This window comes from Psittacula echo, assembly GCF_963264785.1.
Source record: "Psittacula echo genome assembly, chromosome: 2".
Classification (NCBI taxonomy): domain Eukaryota; kingdom Metazoa; phylum Chordata; class Aves; order Psittaciformes; family Psittacidae; genus Psittacula; species Psittacula echo.
In genome coordinates, this window is record NC_137737.1 from 15,185,579 (window position 1) to 15,210,481 (window position 24,903).

Consider the following 24,903-nt stretch of genomic DNA (forward strand, 5'->3'; position numbering starts at 1 on the left):
AAGTAAGCAAGTGCTATTAAAAATAATAGATCAAGGATTAGTTGGGTAGGGAAACCTCAATACTCCGACATAAAACCAGCCACTTCTGAGCTATCCATCTCATCTAGATCAGTCTATTTCCATTATTCAGAAGATCACTAGTTTTATCATCTTAGTTCTATAAATGATTTTCCTGTAGCAAGTTGCCAAGGACAGTATCAATGATAATAGATGTCACCAGTAAGAAGTCAAGGGACAGGGTACAGTGCTGTTGTAAAAACTCCTGGTTCACCAAAGTCCACTTCTCCAGCTCAGGAACTCCACAGGGGACTCAAAGGTCTTCAAAGAAAAACAAGGGGAGGAGGGGGAAGCATTCCATCACCACAGTGTTTCAGTTTTATTCCACAGTCATGCACTTGAAGAGAGTTAAGATCTGAGGAGCTGCCTTGAAACTTCAGATCAGTACTTAACCTGATCCAGTTTTAGCTATATTCTTTTACAACAAAAATCCAACCAAAAACCCAGCTGATGGAAGAGAATTTGGTACTTAAAGACACACCATACAGACAAGCTGACTATAAGATGACATTGACAGGCTTCACAACCCTGAGCAGAGCTCAACAGCAGGACAGCAGTAAAGACTACACTCTAATACTACTGATGCACACCCCCCCCGTAACAAGCTGTTTTGCTTCCAGGTATAGATGGACTACAAGAAGCCTCAAAGTGCAATTCTATTAAATTTATTACATAGTGGGTGTGCTAGCTGTAAAAAGGTGCTTTTAGTGTTAAATACTTAACCCATTTTAAATGTCCTCAGTCTTTATAATGCTGCTGCTTATCCTCTAAGAGTACACAGCAACTTACAAAATATACAAGAGAATAATAGAGTTTGGGATTTATGCAAAACATAACTTTTTTGTTTTCCATCCTGCCCCAGTATTGGCATTTATCGTCTCTTAGAGAGGGACTTTCTTGATCCATGCCCTGAAGAAAAAAAGAAAAGGAAGAGATTAAGGGATGCACTCTCCCTCCCAGTACATGCTAGTTTGCTTCTAAAGACAGACTAGACAGCAGTGATTGCCTTATCCTACTGCAGGAGATCACACTGATAGAACTATGTGCTCAGCTTACCAACAAGGATAAATTCTGCAGGAAGGGTGCTTGACTTCAGAATATCCCAAGATAAGAGACTGATAAGAGTTCTTCATGAAACTCATTGCGTATTTTCAGTGTGCTTTTGCAACTACATTGTTGAATGAATCCAAGAAGCACCAACTATTTCTGGGGCAAGTCTAAAGTATTTTGGAATGATACACATTTTCTGGATACTTTTACTGAAAAGGAACAGCAATTAAGGGTTTAACACTATTCAAATAATCCAGTTGACTGATGCCAATTTTGAGTAGTAAGATGCTTCAGTCCAACATGGTTTCCAGCCTTGCAAACACATGGAAGTGTCATCTGTTTAATATAAGAGAGATTGTCTTTAACCCCTATGTTTCCTGACTGAATATTCAGGTTAGCTTTACCATGCTAAGTTGCTCTTATCCAGAAGGAACTCTGATCCACCTAAATTAGCTTCTTGTACATACCAACCCTTTCCAATCTATAAACTTCTTAGACTCTCCCACAAGTGCACAAAAGTATATTTGTTACTGAACCTACTCAATGTGGTATTTCCCTCCATCACCTTTCTCAACTTCCTCCAAAGTAGCCAAAAGTTCCTACTCCATAAAGTTCAAGTTCTTAAGAACCATCTATATACATTTGTGTTGTTTCAAGTAACACTATTTTGGCTGAGACAGACCAGTAGCTTAAAACAAAAGCATTACTGCAAAGCAACACAGGACCCAACACTTAATGTTAATAGTCTAAAAAGCAACTAGACTAGAATACTGGAGTTTTGTATGTGGTTTTTTTCCTTCCTTTCCCTTAAATAAGGAGAAGGAACCTAACCTGGTCAAAGCTACAACAGTCTTCATAACAATGTGATTAAGTGTTCAAAGTTTAGCTTGCTTTTCCTCCCCTCCCCCCCATCTTGCCCACATATAATAGCAATGTATTGACTATTTCACAATCTGATATTCTTGCAGTTCAAACAAAATCATTAATTATTAGACAGTAATGAAGAAAAACCTCATAGCAGCCATTGTTGTACCTTGTCACTGTATACCAACCTTTGTGGACACTTTTAGGCATCTCCCATGCTTCTTCCACCTCACATCTTGTGTCTCTGCGTTTTGAAGGTGGCTTGCCTGTTCTTTTCTTCTTTAGTTTAGCCAAAGGTGGGTACCCTACATAGCAAGATACAACTGGTGTTATTTCTCCAATGCACAGTCTAAAAGCAAATTTAAGCTTGACTTCCTGGTCTGTAGTGTTCCTCTTTCTCCCATCCCACTATGTGCCCATTTTAGTGGCAGACAAAACTGACACTGCTTATGTCAAGCAACAGTCCTCTACATCTACAATATTGATTCACTAACCATAACTCTGGATGCATGGCATTTTGGGGCATAACTTGGATAGATGTTAGTGTGGCAAAAAAACTCCAGTGAAAGTTGGATAATTCTGTTCTAGTTCACTTTTTAAGTGTTCAAGACTACTTAATGGCTGTCCAAGTGACCAAACTTGCCACTGTCTCAAAAACGCTCGGTTCTTCAGACCTGTTAAGTTATGCACCACAAGTACACAGTTCAAGAAGTCAAATTTAGCATATGATATTACTGCTAAAGCAACATACTTTGTTTACCAAAACCCCTTTACTTGCAGGGCACTTAAATTTAAGATTAATTTGAAGAAAGCAGTCTTAAGATAAGCAACATTTTAAAAATGATGTGATTTTACTAGCACTTCTGAGGCATCCATTGGCATGGACAGCATTAAGAAACCTATTCCTTCCTCCTAGCATTGAACGTGCTAGCTTCTCCAAACTATAAGCTGGAAAAGGAAGAGGGAAAAAGCAGGGAGTAACAAACATCATTAGCATGCCATACCATCTATAACTTGGAAGAGACAGAAGAGACATGCTGAAAGTTAAACAAAGTTTTAGAACTATTTAATGATTTTTATGAACTGTAGTAAGGAGCCAAGAACAGTATTGATAAAGGAAGATGTTTTCAACTTTTACAGAGCAGGCTAGCATAAACAACCCACAACAATTTGAAATCTGATAACAGAAAGGACAAAGTGTCCAATGCAGGAGGCAAATCTCAAATCCCAACGTGCTCAAGCACGAAAGCAATGCAGAGAGAGGATCAAGGAACACACTCTGAAGAATAGTTTACTGAGCTGTTGATACGGGGAACCTGATAGATATTATCACTAAAGAGGAGCAAGTCAGTCTGTCCTGAAAATAACAGACTGTTACCTGGTAGACTGACCCTGTGATACTTTGAAAGCACATGAGCCAGGACAGTAGTAATACCCAGACTACAGCAAATTCTAAACTTGTTCCAACAGCACTTACCATGAGAAACACCCTTGAAGAGCATTTAGAAACAGAGTTGCACTCCAAGTAAACCTTAATTGTAAAGGACAAAACATTCTTCTTCAGGGAAAAATATACAGAAACTAGCTAGCCTTCGCTTTGTTAAAGTAAACCATTAACTGTAGTGATAGGACAAGGGGTAACGAGTTAAAACTTAAACAGGGGAAGTTTAGATTGGATATAAGGAAGAAGTTCTTTACTGTAAGGGTGGTGAGGCACTGGAATGGGTTGCCCAGGGAAGCTGTGAATGCTCCATCCCTGGCGGTGTTCAAGGCCAGGTTGGAGAGAGCCTTGGGTGACATAGTTCAGTGTGAGGTGTCCCTGCCCATAGTAGGGGGGTTGGAACTTGATGATCTTAAGGTCCTTTCCAACCCTAACTATTCTATGATTCTATGATTTGCTCACCTTTCCCTTAGCCACGTCAAGATGATCTGCACTCAGAAATCCTTTAGCAGTAGCAAGGCAACTGTGGTCCATGCTAGTTTCTAAGCACTGGCCTATGTAGCCATCACACTTGACTCCTATGTTCTACTCACCAAGATCAGGAACTATCACTGCACATGCACTTAAGCATTATCCAGATGAAAAATCAATACTACAGTTTATGGAAGTAGCAGGTCTGCACAAACAAAGGCTTTGCTTGGCCACAAAGCATTTGATGCTTTGATTTCCCCTGGTACCTTTAAAACAAGATAAGTAGCTAGAATGCATCTTTACTCATATGTTTCAGTTTGAGAAGGATATAAATATACCCCAAGATGCACTGACAGGTATTTCATCAAAATTAGAGTGATGAGCATTAGTTTTATCCTCAAACCTTGTTCAAATACCATAAGCTTTCTGTTTTGCATCAGATCCTTTTGAATGTTCCTTAAGCACAGAAACATACTGAGCAAATAAGTTGTACCTTGTTCTTTGCTCCTGGCTGGGGGCAAGAGACTAGCAGGTATTTGGCTGGTAAATTTGGGTTTAGCACCACTTCTAATCCAATACTCTTCAGGTGGTATCCCCATGTTCTCCCTGAACAGCCTTCCTAATTAAGGAAAGAATTAAGTTAGTATTTAGTTTTGCTAATGTTATTATACTGTTCAAGCCACAAGTCAGAATGCAAAGCTAGCTACTGAATCTAATAGTAAGCGGCTATTAGAAAAACCTCATGGTTTTCTAGAGACCACACCTGACATATTACAAACTGTTTTAAGTTACAGATTCTGTACAAAGAAGATAAAGTTTAAGAACATCAAGACTGTCACTGAAAGTAGATCACACTGTTTTGGATGCCTGTCACAACACAAGGCTGGACTAAAGAGCAGCCACTCACTGAATTCCCCACATCAGTCAGGGCTCATAACTGGTTATAACTTCACTCATTTTCAGTTCAGATGAATCTAGTTTCTTTGACTAAATAACGTGCTTTTTTCCAAGTCAAGCTTACAGTTTCACACTGATTTGATTAAAATAAAGCAAAGCTTTTGTTGCTAAAAGCAAGAGAGCAGCAGCTACAGTGAACTAACAATGGTTTGACTCCTCTTCTGCAGAGAAGTCACACAGGGTCTGGCCACCAGATTATAATGAACTTAATCCTGTTTCATCCACTTAACATGTGGATGTGATGAGAACTCAAAATGTTTGTATAAATCTAAATGCCAGGTTTCCAAGATACTATTAAACAATGGTAAATGTGTAGTTCAAATAACCGTAAGCTTTTCAAATCAATAAATTGCCACTAATGTCAGAAAGTGAAGTAAATCAAATCTAACTCAAAGGAGAGTTTCTGCAAATTCCTCTGCTGGTTGTGAAGATGCAGAATCCTCCTGCAATTGGCAAAAGACAGTAGCAAACCCCTTCTGCCTCAAAAAAATCCAGCCTAATTCTGCAATACTTACAGCTCTGCTCCGGTCTTCCCCACTGGCTCCAGCTACAATTTGCAACTGCATTTAGGTGGGCTGTGTGTTCTATTCAGCAGCACTTTGTCCTCAGCCACTTTCTTACCTCCCAAGAATTTCCGTAGCACTCGCTGGTGTTCAAGTCCTCCTTTTCTTGCTGTAGGCATCTTTCTTCCATAATACCCATAGTCACTGCATGCACCATCTTGTTCTCTCTCCTTTGGCTTGTAAACTACACCAGTGTTGTCACCAAGCCCATTCCTAGTTTTCATCATCTCTTGAGCAGGCCAACTGATTAATTGAGCTGGTATAGCATGTCTAGGTGGTTTCCAAAGCACCCTCTGGCCAACTTGGTAGAAGCTTCCTGTACTAGGCATCAAGATTTCATATGGAGTAGCTCCCTGATTAAAATATTCCACTTCATCCATGTCATAGTCATCATACTCATCCTCTTCTTCCTCTCCCTCTTCATCATCCTCTTCTCCCCTCACAGAGTATTCTTCAGAGTCCTCAACTTCTGACAAACTCTTAGCTGCTTTTGTCCTGAGAGAATTGAGTTTCATCCGACTAGAAGATCTAGGAAGGTTTCCCAGCTTTCTACCTTTACTGGAAGCCTCTTTAGCCTTCACGGTTGAAGAGTTTTTGACATCTTGGTCATGCAAGCTATTCATCTGCTCCCTTCCTATCACTTCATCTTCATTAAGGGACCCGGCACTTTTAATTTTCTCTTTCTCCAAGCCCTCTGTACTTTTCTGGAAAGCATACATGCTTTTGTGAAGCACATAGTCAGGGACAAAATAAGACATCGGGGCATTGTCAATTGATGAGCCTTCCTCTCTAGAGGACACATCATCAGAAGAAAGACTGAGTACACTTTGACGCTTCCTTTGTGGCAGACAAATGTCATAGGTGTAGTTGGTGTCCATAGCGTCCACACAAGCCAGCCAGCTGCTGGAGGGAACGTACTTCTCCATGGATTCATCACACCAAATACTCCTATCAGTTTGACTTTCACTGGTCACATTGTGGCTTCGGTTCAGCTTTTTCTGCTGGAAACTCAAGTCACTCATAACCTCCATGCTAGATGGAAGCAGTCCTGCTTGTTGAATAAAGCTGGGCTCTTCTTGAGAAGCTTTTGAGCCTGTAGGTTTTTTAGAGCTCAGTTTCTTAGCTACTACCACATCCTGTCTTACCACCGGTTGATCTATGCTAACAGACCTTGACAACTCTGTGACTTGCACTGCCATGGGTTCACCTGGGGGGGATTTTGCCCCTTGACTTGTATTCACTTGCTTTTCTGCATCCAGCTTCACTTCATTATTTTGGACCTCTTTTTCTTGCACAGTTTCAACACTCTGTTTAGAGGGGAGAACAGATTTTCTCTCATCTAAGGAAGCTCCTGTTACCATTTTCTCCCCTTCAGGAGTGCTATACATCATTCCTTCACATGAGCTAACAGAAAATAAGTCACGCTGCACTATATTCTCTGGGACTGCTTTACCACTTGCCACATCGTACAAAGGGATAGTTTCTTTGAAGGACTTCCACAGTTGAATAGCTGGAGAGCCATTTCCGTATTCTATCCTCACTTCTTCCTTCTCAAAGGCATAGCTTCCAGTAGGAAGACTTCTATACTGTGTAGAGCTGGAAGGGCTCTTGTTATGAAACTCTCTGTCTACCACAATGGAAGACCCAGATGAATCTTGTTTCTCCGAAGTACTTTCAGTCTCTGTACCTATACCAGAAGAAACACAGGCAGCATTTCCTGCATCACAACCTTTCGTTTCCATACGGATATCCTGATGCTTCTTTTGCTTGTTTTCAGGCTGTCTAGGATCAGTCTGTGTTTCTTTTGTCTCCATCTTTTTCCCAGGGGCACTATAGTGTCTAAATCTTGTTGCATGATAAAACATAGGGGAAGGTTGGGGAGCATTAAAATAAGGCCTTCTGTTAACTCTTGCATGTACTGGTTGTTGTGGAACAAAAAATCCAGGGTACTCATGCAGCGCAACAGAATAAAATGGAAAATAGGGATGTCCACTTCGGAAGCCTAGACATCAGGAATAAAAAAGGCAAAGACAAATATATCTTCTTGAAATAAGTCATTCCAATTAATAGTTGCTCGCATACACAGGGACATCTACAAGATCAGAACATAAGTAATACACTCCCCCACCAACACTTGGGAGCAAATCTGGTGCAAAAAAAAGCAGAGAGGGTTCCTTGTTATGGAACAGCTTATCTGGAGAGCTACATTTGAAACAAAACTTAGAACATACACCAGTTAGCTTCCCATACCTTTTTGCTATTTTATGGACTATGTTATAGCATTGCCTTTGAAAAATACAGCTCCAGACAGGTGGTAACATACATACATTTACAAGAGGTATTTAACAATACTGTATCTGTGTGGGTCTTTAAGTTTATATTTATCCATATCTACAATATGTATATGTAACTCAAATAGGTACACACACATTAATTTTTAGGCATATTCTAGACCTCTGTGGGAAAACCATTACTTAATATTCTGCTTAGTTTCCATTCTTCACAAGCAGATACTTTCCAGCACACAAGCTACACATTAAACTAACACATAAATCAGATTTTTGGTAACTAGAACATTGCAATACTACTACCATAAACTCCCAAGAAGCTTCTTAACACAGATACTGATATGTTTCCTCCACTTAAGTGGAGGAAACAATTTTTAACTTCTTAAGCAAAACTACCACAGACAGCTCTCATTTACTTTACCTGGAGCAGGTACACAGTATGGACTGTATGGATGACTGAGGTACCATGTACTTGGAAAAGGCTGTTGTGCTGTTGGCTGTACATAAAAAAAGGGTCTTGTGTGGTTTGCGGAATATGATCCACTCTCTGAAGCTGAGGCAGTGTTCATTTTCTTTTTAAACACTGAAAGAGAAAAATAATCAGATTTAACCACTTGAAAGAACTGTGTGACCTCATGTTTTTGATGCTCTGTCAGAATTCAGCAGATATTCCTCTCTCAGCCCAATGAAACCAGAATTTCCCAGGAAAAAGCAATTATCTTCCAATCAAAGTAAAGAATTTGCATTACTGTCAAGGTCAAAGATTTTAACTTTTCCTTTGTCAAGCAAGCTTTTATAGGCAGCTCTCAGAAGTAGTACTTCAGTTTTATAACATATTTTAAAGCCACAGGACTAGTAAGGTTAGTGTAGACTTATATATACATATCCATATAAGTAGCATTCCAGCCAAGTAAAAAAATAGCTTTGAGCAAAAAACTCAATGGAAATTTCACACACTCAGAAGTTTAGTGCTTTATGAAGAAAGTACTTCCTAATGCTAACACGTGTTGCATGAGGCCATTATAAGAGCTCTATTAATTCAGGAAATGCACTTCATAACATACTCAAGAACAAGGTCAGCTAACACAATAAAATATTTGAGCAACACTATGCTTAAACTAGATAATAGGTAACAAAATATTTATGCATAAATTCACATTCAAAGCCATACAATATTCACCAGACAGAACTCCCTCCCACACTTACACATCTCCTCAGTTAACTAATATGCTAAATTCAGTCTATTTCAAACCAGGTAAGTAAATATAGTCCTGTCACACATAGCTTACAAGGAAGAAGAGTAATAAAAAAATCAGTGGAGAACACAAAAGGTCTAGTGACTAAGCAGGAAAAAGAGACAGCAGCATTAGCTCTTTAGAAAGCTTAAACGTTTCAAAATCACAAGGAAAGAAATCTGAATTCAAGACCTGTTACAAGCTAGCACGCAGTTCAGCCTAGAGTTTCAGAAAGCTTCCAGGAACACTGGAGCCCTCTTCAGTTTCCATCTAGAACGACCCGTCAGTTCCTGTAAGCACCAAAAAGCCTACAAACTCCCCTTGCTCTCCTAGGCCAACACTCCCACAATTATTTTGGCCTTGGAAAAAGCAAACAATATAGGAAACAAGCAAAAAAACTAAATCCTAAGCCTACAAGACCTAAACTAGTTATGCCCCATTAGAGCCCCAACTAAACTAAGGTCCATGCTACTATGGCTTACAGCTCAGCAAGAAACTAACCACATCCTCACCTCACCCTCTTTATGGCAGGCAGCTATTACTTGTCTACTCCCCCTTCCATCTGAAGCTCATTAAATAGCGGTGCAGGAGCCTTATTCTATCAATGTCGGGGATGGCGAATCAAGTCACGAGGGTAGGAATCATGGTAAAAGTTTTCAGCTGTTTCTTCTGCTTACAGGAAACTAAGGCTCATTTTATGGGTGTTTAAGCTGTATCCCTAAATGAATCTAATATTTCCCTTTTGTGATGTTGGAACTTATATTAAGGAACCAAATCAGAATATTGCTAATCTTCTGCTTAAAACTGTTGTTTTTCAGGAAAAGAAAGTTAGGTAATACAGTGCAAAGTTTAGATTTGTTTCTGAAATTTGTGAGTTTTTCAGTAGTGAGTAAAGGGAGTGATGTTTTTCCATCCTAACATGGGTCCTGTATCTGGGCCACAACAACCCATCCAATGCTACAGGCTTGGGGAAGAGTGTCTGGAAAGCTGCCCATTGGAAAAAGACCTGGAGGCACTGACTGACAGAGCTGAACATGAGCAGCTTCTGCCCAGGCAGCCGAAAAGCCACCAACATCCTGGCCTGTACCAGCACCAGTACGGCAGCAGGACCAGGCTAGTGATTGCCCCCCTGCACTGAGGCTGCACCTTGAATCCTGTGTTTCACTCTGGGCCCCTCGCTACAGGAGAGACATTGAGGTGCTGGAGCGGGGCCAGAGAAGGGCAATGGAGCTGGTGCAGGGCCTGGAGCACAAGTGTGATGGGGAACGGCTGAGGGAGCTGGGGGGTTCAGTCTGGAGAAGAGAAGGCTCAGGGGGACCTTATCACTCTCAACAACTGCCTGACAGGAGGATGGAGCCAGGAGGGGGCTGGTCTCTGCTCCCAAGGAACAAGGGACAGGACAAGAAGAAACGGCCTCGAGCTGCACCAGGGGAGGTTTAGATGGAGATGAACAATTCCTTCCCCAAAGGGTGCTCAGGCATTGGAACAGGCTGCCCAGTGCAGTGCTGGAGTCACCATCCCTGGAAGTGTCCACACACTGCATAGACAAGGCTCTCAGACATGGGTTAGTTAGAACGGTTGAACTGAATGATCTTAAAGGTTTTTTTCAGCCTGGCTGATTCTATGTTTCTGTGGCTAAGTGTGCTGACGAACATCGTGTTCTTTCCATTTGGGCAAGAGACACACTTACTTCAGCACAGTGCACTCTGGCGCATGTCATTTATGAAATGTAAGGTGTTATGTTTGTCTCTGCCCTGGCTCCTCTCAGGAGATCAGAGTGGCCACTTTGCAATGTCTCATCTGTTAATGACGGAACACCAACTTTGGGACAGAGAGGGAGAGCAGAAAGCACTATGAATGTGCTATGCATGAAGGTATGTGACTGGAAAAAAACTAAGAGGAATGGGTGCTTTGAAACAGTTCACGTTTCCAGGTTGGGAAATTCCTGTGCTTTACCGTTTTGTTCTGTCTCTATCTCTTCGTGGATGCATCCAAATGGAATCACAGAACCAACGAGGTTGGAAAAGACCTTTAAGCTATCCAGCCCAACCATTCCCCAGCACTGCCAAGGTCACCACTAACCCATCACTGAGGGCCTCGTCTACACGGTGTGTGAACACTTCCAGGACGGCGACTGCAGCACTGCCCTGGGCAATAATTAACAAATTAACAAATGAAAGGCTCACTGGCTTTCCAAGAGCCGCCTCTCCTCAGGGTCTCCCCTTCAGGCTCCTTCAGGGGAGATGCTGCGGACCCCCCACATCGAGCTCCAGGTCCGCTCCCGGAGCAGTCAAACCTGGCCTCTGAGGTGGAAGGAGTTGTTTGCCTGGTGCCTCACGGCTCGTTCAGGGCGGGGGGAGCGGGCCATGGCTGAGCCCACACGGCCTGAGACGCCAGCCACAAGCTCCAGCATGGCCTGTAATGCCTGCGCAGTCGCGTCGGAAGCGGCGGGGCGGGGCAGGCAGCCCCGGAAGCGGAGGCGGGCCTGGCTGCGCGGGCACCCGCTGTGCCCCCCCCCTTCCCGCGCGCGGTGAGCATGCGCAGCACAGACGGGCGGCGCGTCGTAAGGGCCGCCGCCGCCCGGGTGCGACCGGATCGTTTTTCGCCTCTGTCCCCGTCCTGGCCCGGGTCCGCCGCGGGGCGCTGAGGCGCGAGTGGCGCTCGGAGGTTTGTCCGCGGTGGGGGGGTGGTTGGCGGTGGCTCTTCCGCGGCCGAGGCACTGTTTCCCGTCTCCCGCGCGGGGCTAGGCCGCCCCTCGCCGTGAGCGGTGCTGGGCCGCGGCGAACGGGGCTGCCCGTGGGGGGCTCTGCGGTGGCGCTGGTACCAGTACAAACACTCCTCAACCACCAGCCTGGGTGCGGCTCCTCTCCCACACTCCGCGACCTGCGGCTCCGTGTCCCGCCGGGCACTGGTTGAGACTGGCGGCGAAGGCGCCCCGGGAAGGAAGCGAGGAGCTGCGGGATCGCTTCTTGGCCGGGGCCGGTTCCCGGCGGGCTGCGGGAGGGAGGAGAGGGTAGCGTGGCGCAGCGGGCTGCCGGCCGTGCGGCCGGGCCTGAGCCACTGGACTGCGCGGCACTCGCGGAGCAGGAACGTGTGTCTGCATTTCTGCTCCCGTGTCGCTGTGCCCCACAGTCGGGAGGGGCTGTGAACTCAGGTCCTGTAACGGGGTGAGCAGCGTGATTTCAGTGTTCAGGGCCTCTTCGGCTGAGCAGTTTGGGTATTTGTAGCTTGGGTAGTTTATGTAGGTGCTTGAAAACACAGTGAAGCCCTGTAGGAGAGCAGCACTGTAGAAGTGTTGCTGGTGGTTGTTGTTACTGCCCATCTTTACTTGCTGATACATCTGGTTGTGTTTGTACCTACAGCAGTTGAGGGTGGGCTTCAGATGTGCATTTGAAGAGCCAGAAAAGTTTTAGAGAGCTTTTATGGACTAAGTATATGCATAGTATAACTTTGAAGTTGGTTTTCTGCATGCCAAAGATTTTTCTACTATTTATTGTTATTTCAATTATGAACAGGATAGATACTTGCTGCTTTTGAAATTAATTATGAACAGAAATGGCTTTGTATTGTAGTTAATATCTGTGTTTTTAGAGCTTTTGTTGCAAAGCCACAGCTCTGCTTTCTGCATTACTCTGGGATCGTACTGGACCTGGAAGGCCGTGTGCTGTTGTGAGCTCGCTTTAGGCTTTACCTAAGAGCTTTGTTAAGGTGATTCAGGAGATTGTTAAAATACAAAATGAAGTTAGTTCAGTTTCTCCTAAATGTTCCAGGAGAAATAGATAATTTTTAATCCTTAATGCACTCAGATGTGTAAATCATGTACTGCCATGAACTGGGCATAGGTGTCACACCTCTTTCTCAATTATTTTTGTATGTGGAGAAAAAGGGTCCCATTATACTTGGTGCTGTCTAACTAGCATCTTACCAGTAGAGACCAAAGAAAAAGAAAGGATGTTGCTGCTTATTTAGAAGTATTTTTACTGCGTTTTGGACAGGGGGTTGTTGTTGGTGTCTTTTTTTGAGGCAGGCTTTTTTTAGCTTGGTCAGGTGATGTTGAAGCAGAATTGGTGCAAATGCTAAGATTTCCTTAATTTAGTGGCTATTTCATTTTGATAATAAATTTTATATGTATTATTAAGATCTTCATGATAAGACTCTGCCTTTTAGGAACTAACATGTTTAATTAAGCTGCTATGAGGGTGGTGAGACGCTGGCACAGGGTGCCCAGGGAAGCTGTGGCTGCCCCATCCCTGGCAGTGTTCAAGGCCAGGTTGAACGGGGATTGGAGCAACCTGCTCTAGTGGAAGGTGTCCCTGCCTGTGTCAGGCATTGGAACTGGATGAGCTTTAAGGTCCCTTCAAACCCAGACCAATCTGGGATTAATTATTGATCTAATTTCTTAATGTAGAAATGCTTGAACTATAGTTGAACATCAACATATTTCATAGTGAACTTTTCGGGGAGTGACATGTATTGTGAACTGGAATTGAAGCTGTTAAACAGATTTGCTTCATTAACATACTACGGAGAGAAAACCTACTTTTCTGGCTACAGATGGGACTTGGCTGAGTCTTACTGGAGACATCTATGGCCCACTTTTTTTCTTTCTTTTTTCCAGAGCTTAATTTTCCAAAACAGGTGAAGTCTTTCCACAAAACAGAAACGCCCTTGGGGATGGAAGCTACCTGTGTTCAGGGTAGAAGGCCACTTGCCAAGTGAAGTTGTTGGTTTATCATGTGCTAATTTTATTTCTGAGCAGGTATTTCCTTTAGTGTTTAACTTCCTTTAGGAGCAGAAAAACGGGAAAGAAACTGGTAATGAAGAGTACATTGTGACCAAGCATGTTAGCGTAGAGTCTGACACTCCTTGTCTCTAGCTTCTGAGTAGTTTCAGAAGGCTCACCTACCTCTGAGCTGTAACTAGCCTCCTTCCCAAGCATAATATGTATGTAAAATAGTACTAATTTCCAAGTGAACAGTAATTTTCAAGATGATAACATTGTAGGAATAAATCATTCCTTGTATTCCTCTGAAATTTCGTGTTGTTGCCTTATTAGAATCTCCTTGATGTCCTCAGGTTTCTGGACTTGCAGTGCTATCAAAGACACCTTTGATGGCTTTAGAAGAGAGGAAAACTTCCAAGTCTGGAACTGCTTCATCAATTACCTATTTCTTTTTTGCTGCCAAGGATGCAAACTTGATACATTACTCAAGAATCTAGAACTTCCAGCTCCTTTTTCTTCTTTCTTTCCTGTCTGAGATCTGTTGGCTAGATATATTGATTTACAGAATTGATTTTAATCACTTTTAGTACTTGTATTCCCCTGTGCTATTAGTTAGTGTATAGTGTGCATTAGTTGGTGTAGTAATTTTGTATCATGTTGATGTGTAACTCAGCATATGCTGAGGTTGATACTTTCATTGCTAGCTGGGAGGATTCCTCTCTACACACATGAGCTTGTGTAGTTTGGCTTACAGTTGCTTACTTCTTAATTCTGACATTTTATTATGTTAAAAATAGTGAGTGACTCACTTTAGACGTGTTTTTACTTGTGATTTGTGTGAAGCTGCCCCTGGATGGAAATAGGAATTTGACTAAAAGTGCACAAAAGTAGTATTTAAAGCTTTTTTTAATTAGTTAAAAGTAGATTTAATGAGTTGAATGTCTGAGGAAGTAAGTTTTGGTGGTGTTTTTTTTTTTTTTTTCTTTCTCTTCCAAACATACAGGTTTATTGAAGTGTGAATCAGAATTAATGAAGTTAGAATTCAAGAGAGATTTAGATGGCCAAAGATGCAGATAGGAACCTATGACACTTTCATAAATCCCAAAATTCTGTTGGAAGCTAGGCATCTAGTCTAGCAGAATTCTTAATGAGATTTTCAGAAGAATGTACTTCTTTTCCACCCCTGAAATACCGTGTATCTAGATGTGGTTTCTCCTTCATTTAATTCTGGAAAAAAATAAAGCAAATTCTGTTTTGAATGAGTTCAGTTGGAGAATATTATATATATTGCACCTTTCCCTACTAATTAAATTGGAAATAGTCCACATCGTTACTCCATGTTACCCACTGACATACAGTGTTAATGCTTCCGTGTACATAGTGCAGTTTGAATCTCTGTTTATCAGTCTTTGCCTGACCTCAGAAGATTCAAGGAAGGCAATTAATAGCCTGTCCCAGACTCATTAACATTTGATGACTAATTTTTGGAATGGTCTCATTCAGATTTGAAGTACATGAACAAGCGTTAAAAGCCACCTCATTACTTAAGCTGAAAGGAACAATTACTTAAAAACAGGCCCTGTTATCAGGCTGTTGCTTAATGTTGTTCTGCTTGATAGGGAGCTACTTTGGATCCCCTGGGATTAGTTTAAGTCCAGTTCAGTGGTGGCCATCCAGCAGGTACCTGCCAGTCCTGCTTTACATAGCTGACTACCAAGAAGTTACCCAGGACAACACGGTTGTTCCAGTGACATTATTGGAGGGGAAAGTCTTATTCATAGAACATGTATTCAAGGATTATTTTTATTCTATTAGAATTTCAGTTCAGGATATTAAGCTAACTTCAGCTGTAGGTCTTCTCATGCATAAATCCAACATGTCCACTCTTGTGTAGTTTCTAGAACTACAAGATGCTATAGTGCATCTTTTAACATTGATAGTTTTTCAGTCAGGTGAGATGAAGAGCTGCATGCCAGACAACAGCAGTGCAGTGAGAGATGTTATGTTGGGACTGGGGAAGACTGACCCTCTTTTAGTTCTCCTTTGGCAAGTTTGTGGCCTTGGACAAGCTAATTCTTCCTTCACTGCCTCCAAAGTGAGTAGAGCCATCTCATTTAAAATTGTACGGAATTCTTCAGAGAGGCGTAACAGAGGTAGGTAAGTGGTCTTGGATGTCTTTCCAGGCACAAAATGATGCTCCCACACCACTTACCCAAATATTTTGAACAAATTTACTTCTGCTGGGCAAATGTCAATATAAATGATGGATAATTTTAAACCAGAAGTGCATAGATCCTTGATATATTTATTGTTCTCTTCAGGAGTATTGAGGATGGCTCCATTACAAGGGAACAGGATGCGACTCCTGGCTTTATGACAAACACAAAATTTTGTTCATTAGGAAATGCTTGTCACTGGCAGCAAAACACAGTACGGATGTGGAAAACAGGAGTCATGTATGTTGTATGTCCCTGCTATATACATCTACCTCTCTGGGCATATCACAGAAACAAGATGGCTTGGGGTCAGCTGTAAACCAAGGACTCCAGCTTCATGAATTCACAGTTCTAAAGTGGTTCAAGTCACATAAATGTTCTCCAACAAGACTCCTGTCATCTCCTCAATCTTTTCTGCTCCTGAGGGTCATACAGAAATGTTCCAGCTATTAATAGTAATTAACATCACAGTTTCAGCTCGTCTTCTGTTGAACAGGTCTGCTTTTTCAGTTACCAACCCTCAGCAACATGCTGCCGAAAAAGTCATTAATCTCACTAGCAGGTGTCTGTCAGTTTCTCCATGGCATCCTTGACAGGTTCCATTACCTGATGACTAAAACAGTGTACATTAGTTTTGCTTCTTCTATCCTATTCCTGAAGATTTATGTCCTTTAAAATTACGTCAGAATAGGAAGTCAGGATATCAATGACTTCCTTTGCTAAAGCTTAGTAATACCAATGCTCTGCCTCAACAGAGCTTAATCCACTAGCTTGTATTGTTCTTGTAACTTTACTCCTAAGCCAGGAAAAACAATGCTGTAGAGAGACTCAGGATACCAGTAGAGCCACGAGCTATTTATTCCTGTGGGCCTAATGCACTTAGGAGGTCTGTGTGTCTTTATAGCCATTTAAAGTTCAGTGCAGAATCTGTCAGTGGATTAGGTTGCATGTTATGTTGTTACCAGATAACCAGAATAGTGTCATGGATGCAGAGACTGTATGCATGCTCATTTGGTGAAAAGGTGCGACTTGAAGCAGGTCACTGCTTTAGATGAGCAGTACTTTGTATGTCCTTGATATACATGTGGGTCAGTGACTCCAGCAGTTAACTGCTCCTGAAACTTGGAGGTCTGAAGGCAAGACTTGTGCAAATATCTGTTGTTATAGCAGGTAAGTCTCTCCTCCCCTGAATATTAACACCTTTTCTGTTTTTTCTTATGAAGGCAGACTGAGGCAGCTGGTCTGGTTCAGCCTGGAGAAGAGAAGGCTCCTTCAGGGGAGACCTTAGAGCAGCTCCCAGTGGCTAAAGGGGTTACAGGAAACCTGGAGAGGGACTTTGGACAAGGGGAATGGCTTTAACCTGACAGAGAGGAGACTGAGATGAGCTCTTAGGCAGAAGTTCTTCCCTGTGAGGGTGCTGAGGTGCTGGCACAGGGTGCCCAGAGAAGCTGTGGCTGCCCCATCCCTGGCAGTGTTCAAGGCCAGGTTGGATGGGGCTTGGAGCAACCTGCTCTAGTGGAAGGTGTCCCTGCCCATGGCTGGAGGTTGGAACTGGATGAGCTTTAAGGCTTTTTAAGGTACCTCCAACCCAAACCAGTCTGGGATTCTTAACTAACTTGCTTCACTTGACCAGGGAACATTGGGTTTGACTATTTTGACTGGTTTCCAGTTCAACAGCCAGTGAAAACTAAAGAGTTTGAGGTTCCTGCTTGTGTGTATCTCTTCACTGGGAAAGATCAGTGACACTAAATTAGTAGCTACTGAAGTGGCATTAATGAAGCAGATCTGTTTCAAGCGCGTGAATGTTAAAAGACAGTTGTCTTTGGATTGTATTAGAGGCAGGGCTCTGTTGAATGAGCAGATCTGTGATATGGCAGCAGGGGTTCCTAACAGCCTTTGCCTTACACTAAATGGTGTATTTTTGCCTGGAATTTCAGGTATGATGTTTCAAGTAAGGTATTTCTGCATTCACCATTCATCATGAATTGTGATGATAGTGATGTCTTATACATTAGACAAATGTGACCCTGGTTATTGCTCGATTTTTGGAATGTGAAACAACAGTGCAAGATTAAATCTGGAATTATTTGGTTTAGAAATACCTTGTAGACAACTACTTTTAATGGGTAACTATGAAAGGGTTTTGAATAAGTGCTAATGTGTAAATTAACTTTATTTTCCTTCTTTCAGTGGCTCAAGTGCAGCTGCTGTTCACGAGATGGTCCCACGGAACCTACCTCAGAGTTCGCTTTTGCTCGTTCATTTGCTGCATCACAGATCTCCCTGGGAGCCCTGCAGACACTCTTGAAAGTTTTTGACCAGGTTGTGACTGACAGCAAGTCAAAGCATGATGACCTAAGAGTCGGTCAAAGTCTGAAGCATTGATTCCGCAGTCCGAGATAGCACTGCCTTTTTTCTCAGTATCACTTCTGAAGGCTACAGACTTCCTGCTCTTACTTCAGAAACATTCAACTGACCTTTCTCTGGTGAAAAGATCTTGACTTTTCTCTCTGGTCCTGGAAATATTAATGGAATACAGTCATGTCTACCCAGGACGAGAGGCAGATAAATACAGAGTACGCTGTATCCTTGCTGGAGCAGTTAAAATTCTTCTATGAACAGCAGTTGCTCACTGACATAGTATTGATTGTTGAGGGCACTGAATTTCCCTGCCATAAGATGGTTCTTGCCACTTGCAGCTCGTATTTCAGGTAAGCATTCAAAGTGGGATCTGTTAATTCTAGGCATCTGTGATAGCTGCTTTTGAGTGTAAAGTTACTTGATTGACTTATAATTATTGTGTTAAGAGTTTTAAACAGCAGTGTAGTAATTAAAATCCTAAATACCATTACGTGCCAACACCAAAAGAGCATCTTGTGACTCACTCTGGATAGGTGCTGTAGTTTTTACAGTAAGTGGAAGAAACAGTTATACTTGTGATGGTTCCTTTTGTTTAGGGAGTTAATCAAGTGTGAGTAAACAGTGAATTGTTACTCTTCATCCTTAATCTAGAGGTATTTAATCTTTTTTTTATTTCCTAAGGTAGGATAACAAGGGATTATTGAGATTTGGCTGTGGGAGCTCCATTGTCAGGTATTCGCTGTGGTTTCTTAGCAGAAGCCTCTGCTAAAAGTAGAGATTGCTGGGCATCTTCATGTCTTCCTTTCTTGAATAACATGGTTTGCTCTGCTCAGCAGAGAAGCCAGAAACTCTTCTCTTGCCTGAGAGATGCTCTTTTGTGTGACTTCCTTTTTGCCTGTGAGATTTTTTTTTTTCCTCTCTGTGTTTGTAGGTTTGTTTGGTTTGGGTTTTTTTTCGCCTCACTAAGATGCTGTTGCAGTTTCTAATTCAGTAGCTCCTGCTCCCCAGGTGTCCTGGGTTTTGTCTTTGGAGAAGTTTTTATTAACAGGGTACATTAAGTGCTTCTACTTCTTGCAGATACCTTTGTAGTAAGTCCTAGATGAGGCACTGTGAATGTTCTGTAGTGATTAATCATTTTTTGTGGGAACACAGTATAATTAATGTACCTGCCTGGAAGGAATTTTGAAGCCTGAAACTAGTCTTGGTGGCATTCAGCCATGTTTTACCTTCCTGATGCAGTTCTGACATTGCTTTCCTGTTTCAAGGAAAGGTTCTCATGAGATGGGCTCAACATGCAGAACACTTCTAAACTGTTTTCTATACATTGTCTGCTTTCTTGTATAGAAATATTTGAGGATTCATTTGTTACTTTCATAGAAGTGTTTGTTGCTGCTGGGTTTTGTGTTGTACCAACCAGCGTCAGCTGAGATGAAAAGGTTTGTTTCTTTAGCAGCAAGCATTGTCTGATCACTAGATAATAACGATTATTGCTGTTGGCCTTGTGCAGACGCCATAGTTCCAACAGTCTATAAAATAACAGCCCCTGGAAATGCAGCCAGATTCAATGTTGGTGGCTAATCATAAGGTTGGAAAGCTGTCACGAGTCCACAGTGTGCTGCATTAGACTGTGTAGTCAGATCTCTTATTCATATGTGTGTGTTTATTATTTATGGAATGAGGTTTTGGCACTCATTTAAAGAAGTATCCAGCTTGTGGTTTTGTCATGTTCTGTTTTTCTTCTCTACTTTGGTTTACAAAAAGATGCTCTGCTTCCTAAATTTAGCTTTATTATGAAAAATTGATAGCCCTGAAGGAGCCTGTGGGGAGAGGGGGAAGAGCAGAAAAACATCTCTTGGTTGATGCATCCATTGTGTCTGACTGCAGCCAGCTTACCTTCCATCTCTGTGCTGGAACGCTGCTTTCTCTAACAGCTGCCTGTTCCTTACTGCAAAGAGGAATCTGCTGGCACTTACACTGTCTTGTTTACCTGCATGGCAAGTTGATGCTGACTTGGCCACTCAGTGGTCTCTCTTAAGATACAAGCTGCCCTTAGTTAAGGAGCTTAGAAGATGGAGAGGTGGGGATGAGGCAGGAGGAAACAGTGGTATGGCACCATCTCTGTATAAGATGCTTCTTGGAATACTTTTGCTTAAAGGAGTATGCCTCTGTGTCCCCTCACCTCTGCAGCTGGAGGTAGGGCTGTAGGGTGCACCCAAAGTCCCTGCTAGTTTCTTTCATGCCTGGGTTCTTAAAAAGACCCAATTACATATAAAGAGCCTTGAGCTGAGTTTTTAATACAACTGCAAAGACCAAACCTGAATTAGTATCAAGCTCTTAAAATTGATGTCCCCTATTTTAAGAAAATCAGCAAGTACCTGGTTTACACTATGAGACTCTAGTTAGTTCTTAACTGTGTTGCAATTAAAAAAACAGAATGGGCAATAGGTATATAAAGCATTTTGGTGTATAAGAAATACTTCACAGGGTGCTAGTCCTTGCTCTAGCTTTTCCCTCCTCCTGGAGGAGTACACTTTGATATGACTTAGCTCAGTCCCTTGCATGAATCTGCTGCTTCTGTTTCAGAATCTAAAATCTAGCTGTATGTGTTTCAAGAGTGTTTTCTTGGAAGATGTTTCTTCCTTCTCATCATCACCTAACATAGAAAAAGTTTTAAATTCCAGTGTTAAGATTCGCAAATCATTAGAGTTGTTTGATTAATGAAAAAATGTTGGCAGCCTTCCAGTATCTGAAGGGGGCCTATAAGGGTGCTGGGGAGGGACTCTTCTTTAGGGACTGTAGTGATAGGACAAGGGGTAACATTTTAAAACTCAAAGAGGAGAAGTTTAGATTGGATATAAGGAAGAAATTCTTTACTGTAAGGGCGGTGAGGCACTGGAATGGGTTGCCCAGGGAGGTTGTGAATGCTCCATCCTTGGCAGTGTTCAAGGCCAGGTTGGACAGAGCCTTGGCTGACATGGTTTAGTGTGAGGTGTCCCTGCCCATGGCAGGGGGGTTGGAACTTGATGATCTTAAGGTCCTTTCCAACCCTAACTATACTGTAAGTGTAAAATGTTTCTCCAGAAGGCACTGATGGTACTTTCCGAAAGTTCTCTGCAAATGCTTTATCTTAAACACTAGATGGTAAGTACTAAACAGACTGTTCCCCTTTTGGAGTGTAATCACTGGAGCCTTAGAGGTGACTGTTTAAGGTGGCTGTACCTACTTACTGTTGATCCTTGTCTGAATGTGTGTGTTTCTCCTCAGAGCCATGTTCATGAGCGGGCTGAGTGAAAGCAAACAGACACACGTGCACCTGAGGAACGTGGATGCAGCCACTTTGCAAATCATCATCACTTATGCATACACGGGTAACTTGGCAATAAGCGACAGCACTGTAGAGCAGCTGTACGAAACTGCCTGCTTCTTACAGGTAGGAATGTCTTAGTTGGAGTATGAAGTAACTGCTTCTAATCTCTGAACCATGTTCTTTCCTGTTAAATAGTCTTTTCTGTGTAGTCACTCCAAAATGTTCAGTTTGCTCAGTATAGGCAGTGCTTGCTTGCCAGATAGGTGTCCTGTACCCATCTCTCCTTGCTTCACAGTCCCTGTGGTGGGTGGGAGTAAAACTGTGCTTCTGACAGAAGAGTAGCTTCTCCAAAACACGTAACCATGTGATGTACTTGATCTGTATGAAGCAGTTGAGTAAATCACTGCTGAATTTCTGTGTATATGTAGTATTCCAGGCCTAAACTCTGTTCAGCACTAAATGCAGGTACTTTATGGGTGTGAAGGAACAGGCTGTATGCAGGAATACTGAGTGCATTTCTTCTGTGCGTTACAGGTAGATGATGTGCTGCAGCGGTGCAGAGAATACTTAATCAAAAAGATTAATGCAGAGAATTGTGTGCGTCTGTTGAGTTTTGCTGATCTTTTCAGCTGCGAGGAGTTAAAGCAGAGTGCTAAAAGAATGGTAGAGCACAAGTTCACTGCTGTGTACCACCAGGAGGCTTTCATGCAACTGTCGCACGATCTACTGATAGATATTTTAAGCAGTGACAATTTAAATGTGGAGAAGGAGGAAACAGTGCGGGAAGCTGCTATGTTATGGCTGGAATACAACACGGAGTCGCGATCGCAGTACTTGTCCTCTGTTCTTAGCCAGATTCGGATTGATGCGCTTTCAGAAGTGACACAGAGAGCCTGGTTTCAAGGCTTGCCACCTAATGATAAGTCAGTGGTGGTGCAAGGACTCTACAAATCGATGCCCAAGTTCTTCAAGCCCAGACTTGGTATGACAAAAGAGGAGATGATGATATTCATTGAAGCTGCTGCTGAAAGCCCTGGTAGTCTTTATTCTTCTGTCTGTTACAGCCCACAGGCAGAAAAGGTTTACAAACTCTGCAACCCCCCTGCTGACTTGCATAAGGTTGGGACGCTTGTAACTCCTGATAATGACATCTACATAGCAGGTGGGCAGGTTCCTCTGAAAAACACAAAAACCAATCACAGTAAAAGCAGCAAACTCCAGGCTGCCTTCAGAACTGTCAATTGCTTTTACTGGTTTGATGCACAGCAAAACACTTGGTTTCCAAAGACACCAATGCTCTTTGTTCGCATAAAGCCATGCCTGGTCTGCTGTGAAGGATACATCTATGCAATTGGAGGAGATAGTGTCGGTGGAGAGCTCAACAGGAGAACTGTGGAGAGATACGACACCGAGAAAGACGAGTGGACCATGGTGAGCCCGTTGCCTTGTGCGTGGCAGTGGAGCACGGCAGTAGCAGTTCACAACTGCATTTATGTCATGGCATACAACCTGATGTACTGCTATTTCCCCAGGTCGGACGCTTGGGTTGAAATGGCCATGCGCCAAACAAGTAGGTGTTTTGCTTCAGCTGCTGCTTTTGGTGACAAAATATTCTATATTGGAGGACTGCATATTGCCAGCAATTCCGGTATAAGGCTCCCCAGCAGTACTGTAGATGGGTCTTCCGTAACTGTGGAAATCTATGACGTGAATAAAAATGAATGGAGGATGGCAGCCAATATCCCTGCCAAGCGGTACTCTGACCCCTGCATCAGAGCTGTTGTCATCTCCAATTCCTTATGTGTCTTTATACGAGAAACCCACATGAACGAGAGAGCCAAGTATGCCACCTATCAGTATGACCTGGAACTTGACCGCTGGTTTCTAAGGCAGCACATATCGGAACGTGTGCTGTGGGACTTGGGGAAGGACTTCCGGTGCACTGTAGGAAAGCTCTATCCATCCTGCCTTGAAGAGTCCCCGTGGAAACCTCCAACCTATCTTTTCTCACCAGATGGAGTTGATGAATTTGAGCTGGATGGGGAGATGGTTACTTTGCCACCTGTATAGCTCCTGATCAGACTTAGCAACTGATTCTGTGCTCAGCTAGGCTGAAATAAATGGTCGTGAAAGAGCAGGTCTGGAAAATGAAGTGTCAGACTCTGCTTTCCCCAAGATGTATTTTTATGCCCTCCCCTAACCCTTGCTGCCATTCAGTATGAATCAGTGAAATGAGCAGATAGGCTTCCATAATCTGAAATACTATTATCTGATAATTGAGAAACGTATATGTATATCATAAGCTTAAGTATCTGACTTGTCTGAAGAATTAATTTCTAGTTCTATAAAGTCTCAGTTCAGGAAAATTAGCTTCAGAAAAAAGTAGTTTCTGTTTCTAGGATGATGTCACAACTCTTCTGAAAGTATCTTCTAGTTACATTTGAACTACTCTGGATATTCTGCTTAAGTGCTAGTTATCTGTCAGCACAGCCCAACTCAAGGACTGTGCTGCTCTTACTTAATACTAATATCCATGTTGGTATAGTAATGCCATTAAAAGAAAAAGAAACAAATCCCATGGATCTACCTGTGGTAGGAAGGGTAGATCTTCCATTGTATGGTAACATGCAGGGCACGATGACTGCAGGTTCAGTCAAGCTGTATCGTTAGGTGCATGTATCCTATTTTCACTAACTTATACCTGTCTATTTAGAATACAGGTCTTCCAAGCAGCTGGTAGATTACCAGGTGTGGACTTCAGTTGCTGGGCTTGGGAGTAGGACTTGCCAGCCCTCATAGTGCGGGTCTGCGTGGAGCTTTGATCAAGAAATGCCTCCACGCTCTGTGTTACAGTACCATTGGCTCGTGTATATTACTTCCTGCTGCTGATGTATTTTTCCATTGTAAAACAAAGATTTAGTGTGGATTAACCAGGTCTTTATTTTCTGTTAATTTAATAACAAGCATTACTGTAGTGTGATTGTGTATAGATATCCCGTAGCTATCAGGTTTTTTACTCGGGGGAGGGAGGGGAGCAAACTTCAGGAATATCCTGTGCTCTGCGTGCAGGAGAGCAGATGACTAGTGCTGCTCTGGCATTAATCCCAGGAACCACTAGCAGTAGCGGGGTGCCGCCAATCTAACATGAACACAGGTGCTTCATGACAAACCTTACTAGCATGTTCAGCTGCATCATGTTCTGGCACTGTATTTTGAATTACATTAATTTATTAAAAAAGACTGAATCCAACTTGAGTTGAAGTGTGCTTTCTGCTTGAAGGACATAGAGTTACTATGCATAGAGTAGTTTGTTGAAGGCAACTGGCACTAGTTGAGCTGTGAGAAGCCTGGAGAGAAGAACAGGATTTGA

General features: G+C 42.5%; 2 protein-coding genes across 10 annotated transcripts; one reads left to right on the forward strand and one right to left on the reverse strand.

Moving 5' to 3' along the window:
- Positions 1–906: 906 nt before the first annotated feature.
- On the reverse strand, positions 907–5,535 carry LOC308217752 (uncharacterized protein). The gene is made up of 4 exons (XM_080611077.1): positions 5,462–5,535; positions 4,377–4,502; positions 2,160–2,276; positions 907–966 (listed from the first exon to the last, which is right to left on the reverse strand). The coding sequence occupies exons 1-4, from the start codon at positions 5,520–5,522 to the stop codon at positions 929–931; spliced, it is 342 nt and encodes a 113-aa protein (XP_080467203.1). The 5' UTR covers positions 5,523–5,535; the 3' UTR covers positions 907–928.
- Positions 5,536–11,461: 5,926 nt separating this feature from the next.
- On the forward strand, positions 11,462–24,777 carry KBTBD2 (kelch repeat and BTB domain containing 2). Of its 9 annotated transcripts, none has more exons than XM_080611616.1 (5): positions 11,479–12,093; positions 13,545–17,035; positions 18,056–18,576; positions 21,491–21,656; positions 22,068–24,777. In XM_080611616.1, the coding sequence occupies exons 3-5, from the start codon at positions 18,407–18,409 to the stop codon at positions 23,601–23,603; spliced, it is 1,872 nt and encodes a 623-aa protein (XP_080467742.1). In that variant the 5' UTR covers positions 11,479–12,093; positions 13,545–17,035; positions 18,056–18,406; the 3' UTR covers positions 23,604–24,777. The 9 variants fall into 9 exon arrangements, 8 of the variants coding, with proteins under 8 accessions (XP_080467744.1, XP_080467742.1, XP_080467743.1 ...); XM_080611617.1 differs by having other exon boundaries at positions 15,598–17,035; XM_080611619.1 differs by having other exon boundaries at positions 11,508–11,593; positions 15,598–17,035.
- The last annotated feature ends 126 nt before the right edge of the window (positions 24,778–24,903 follow it).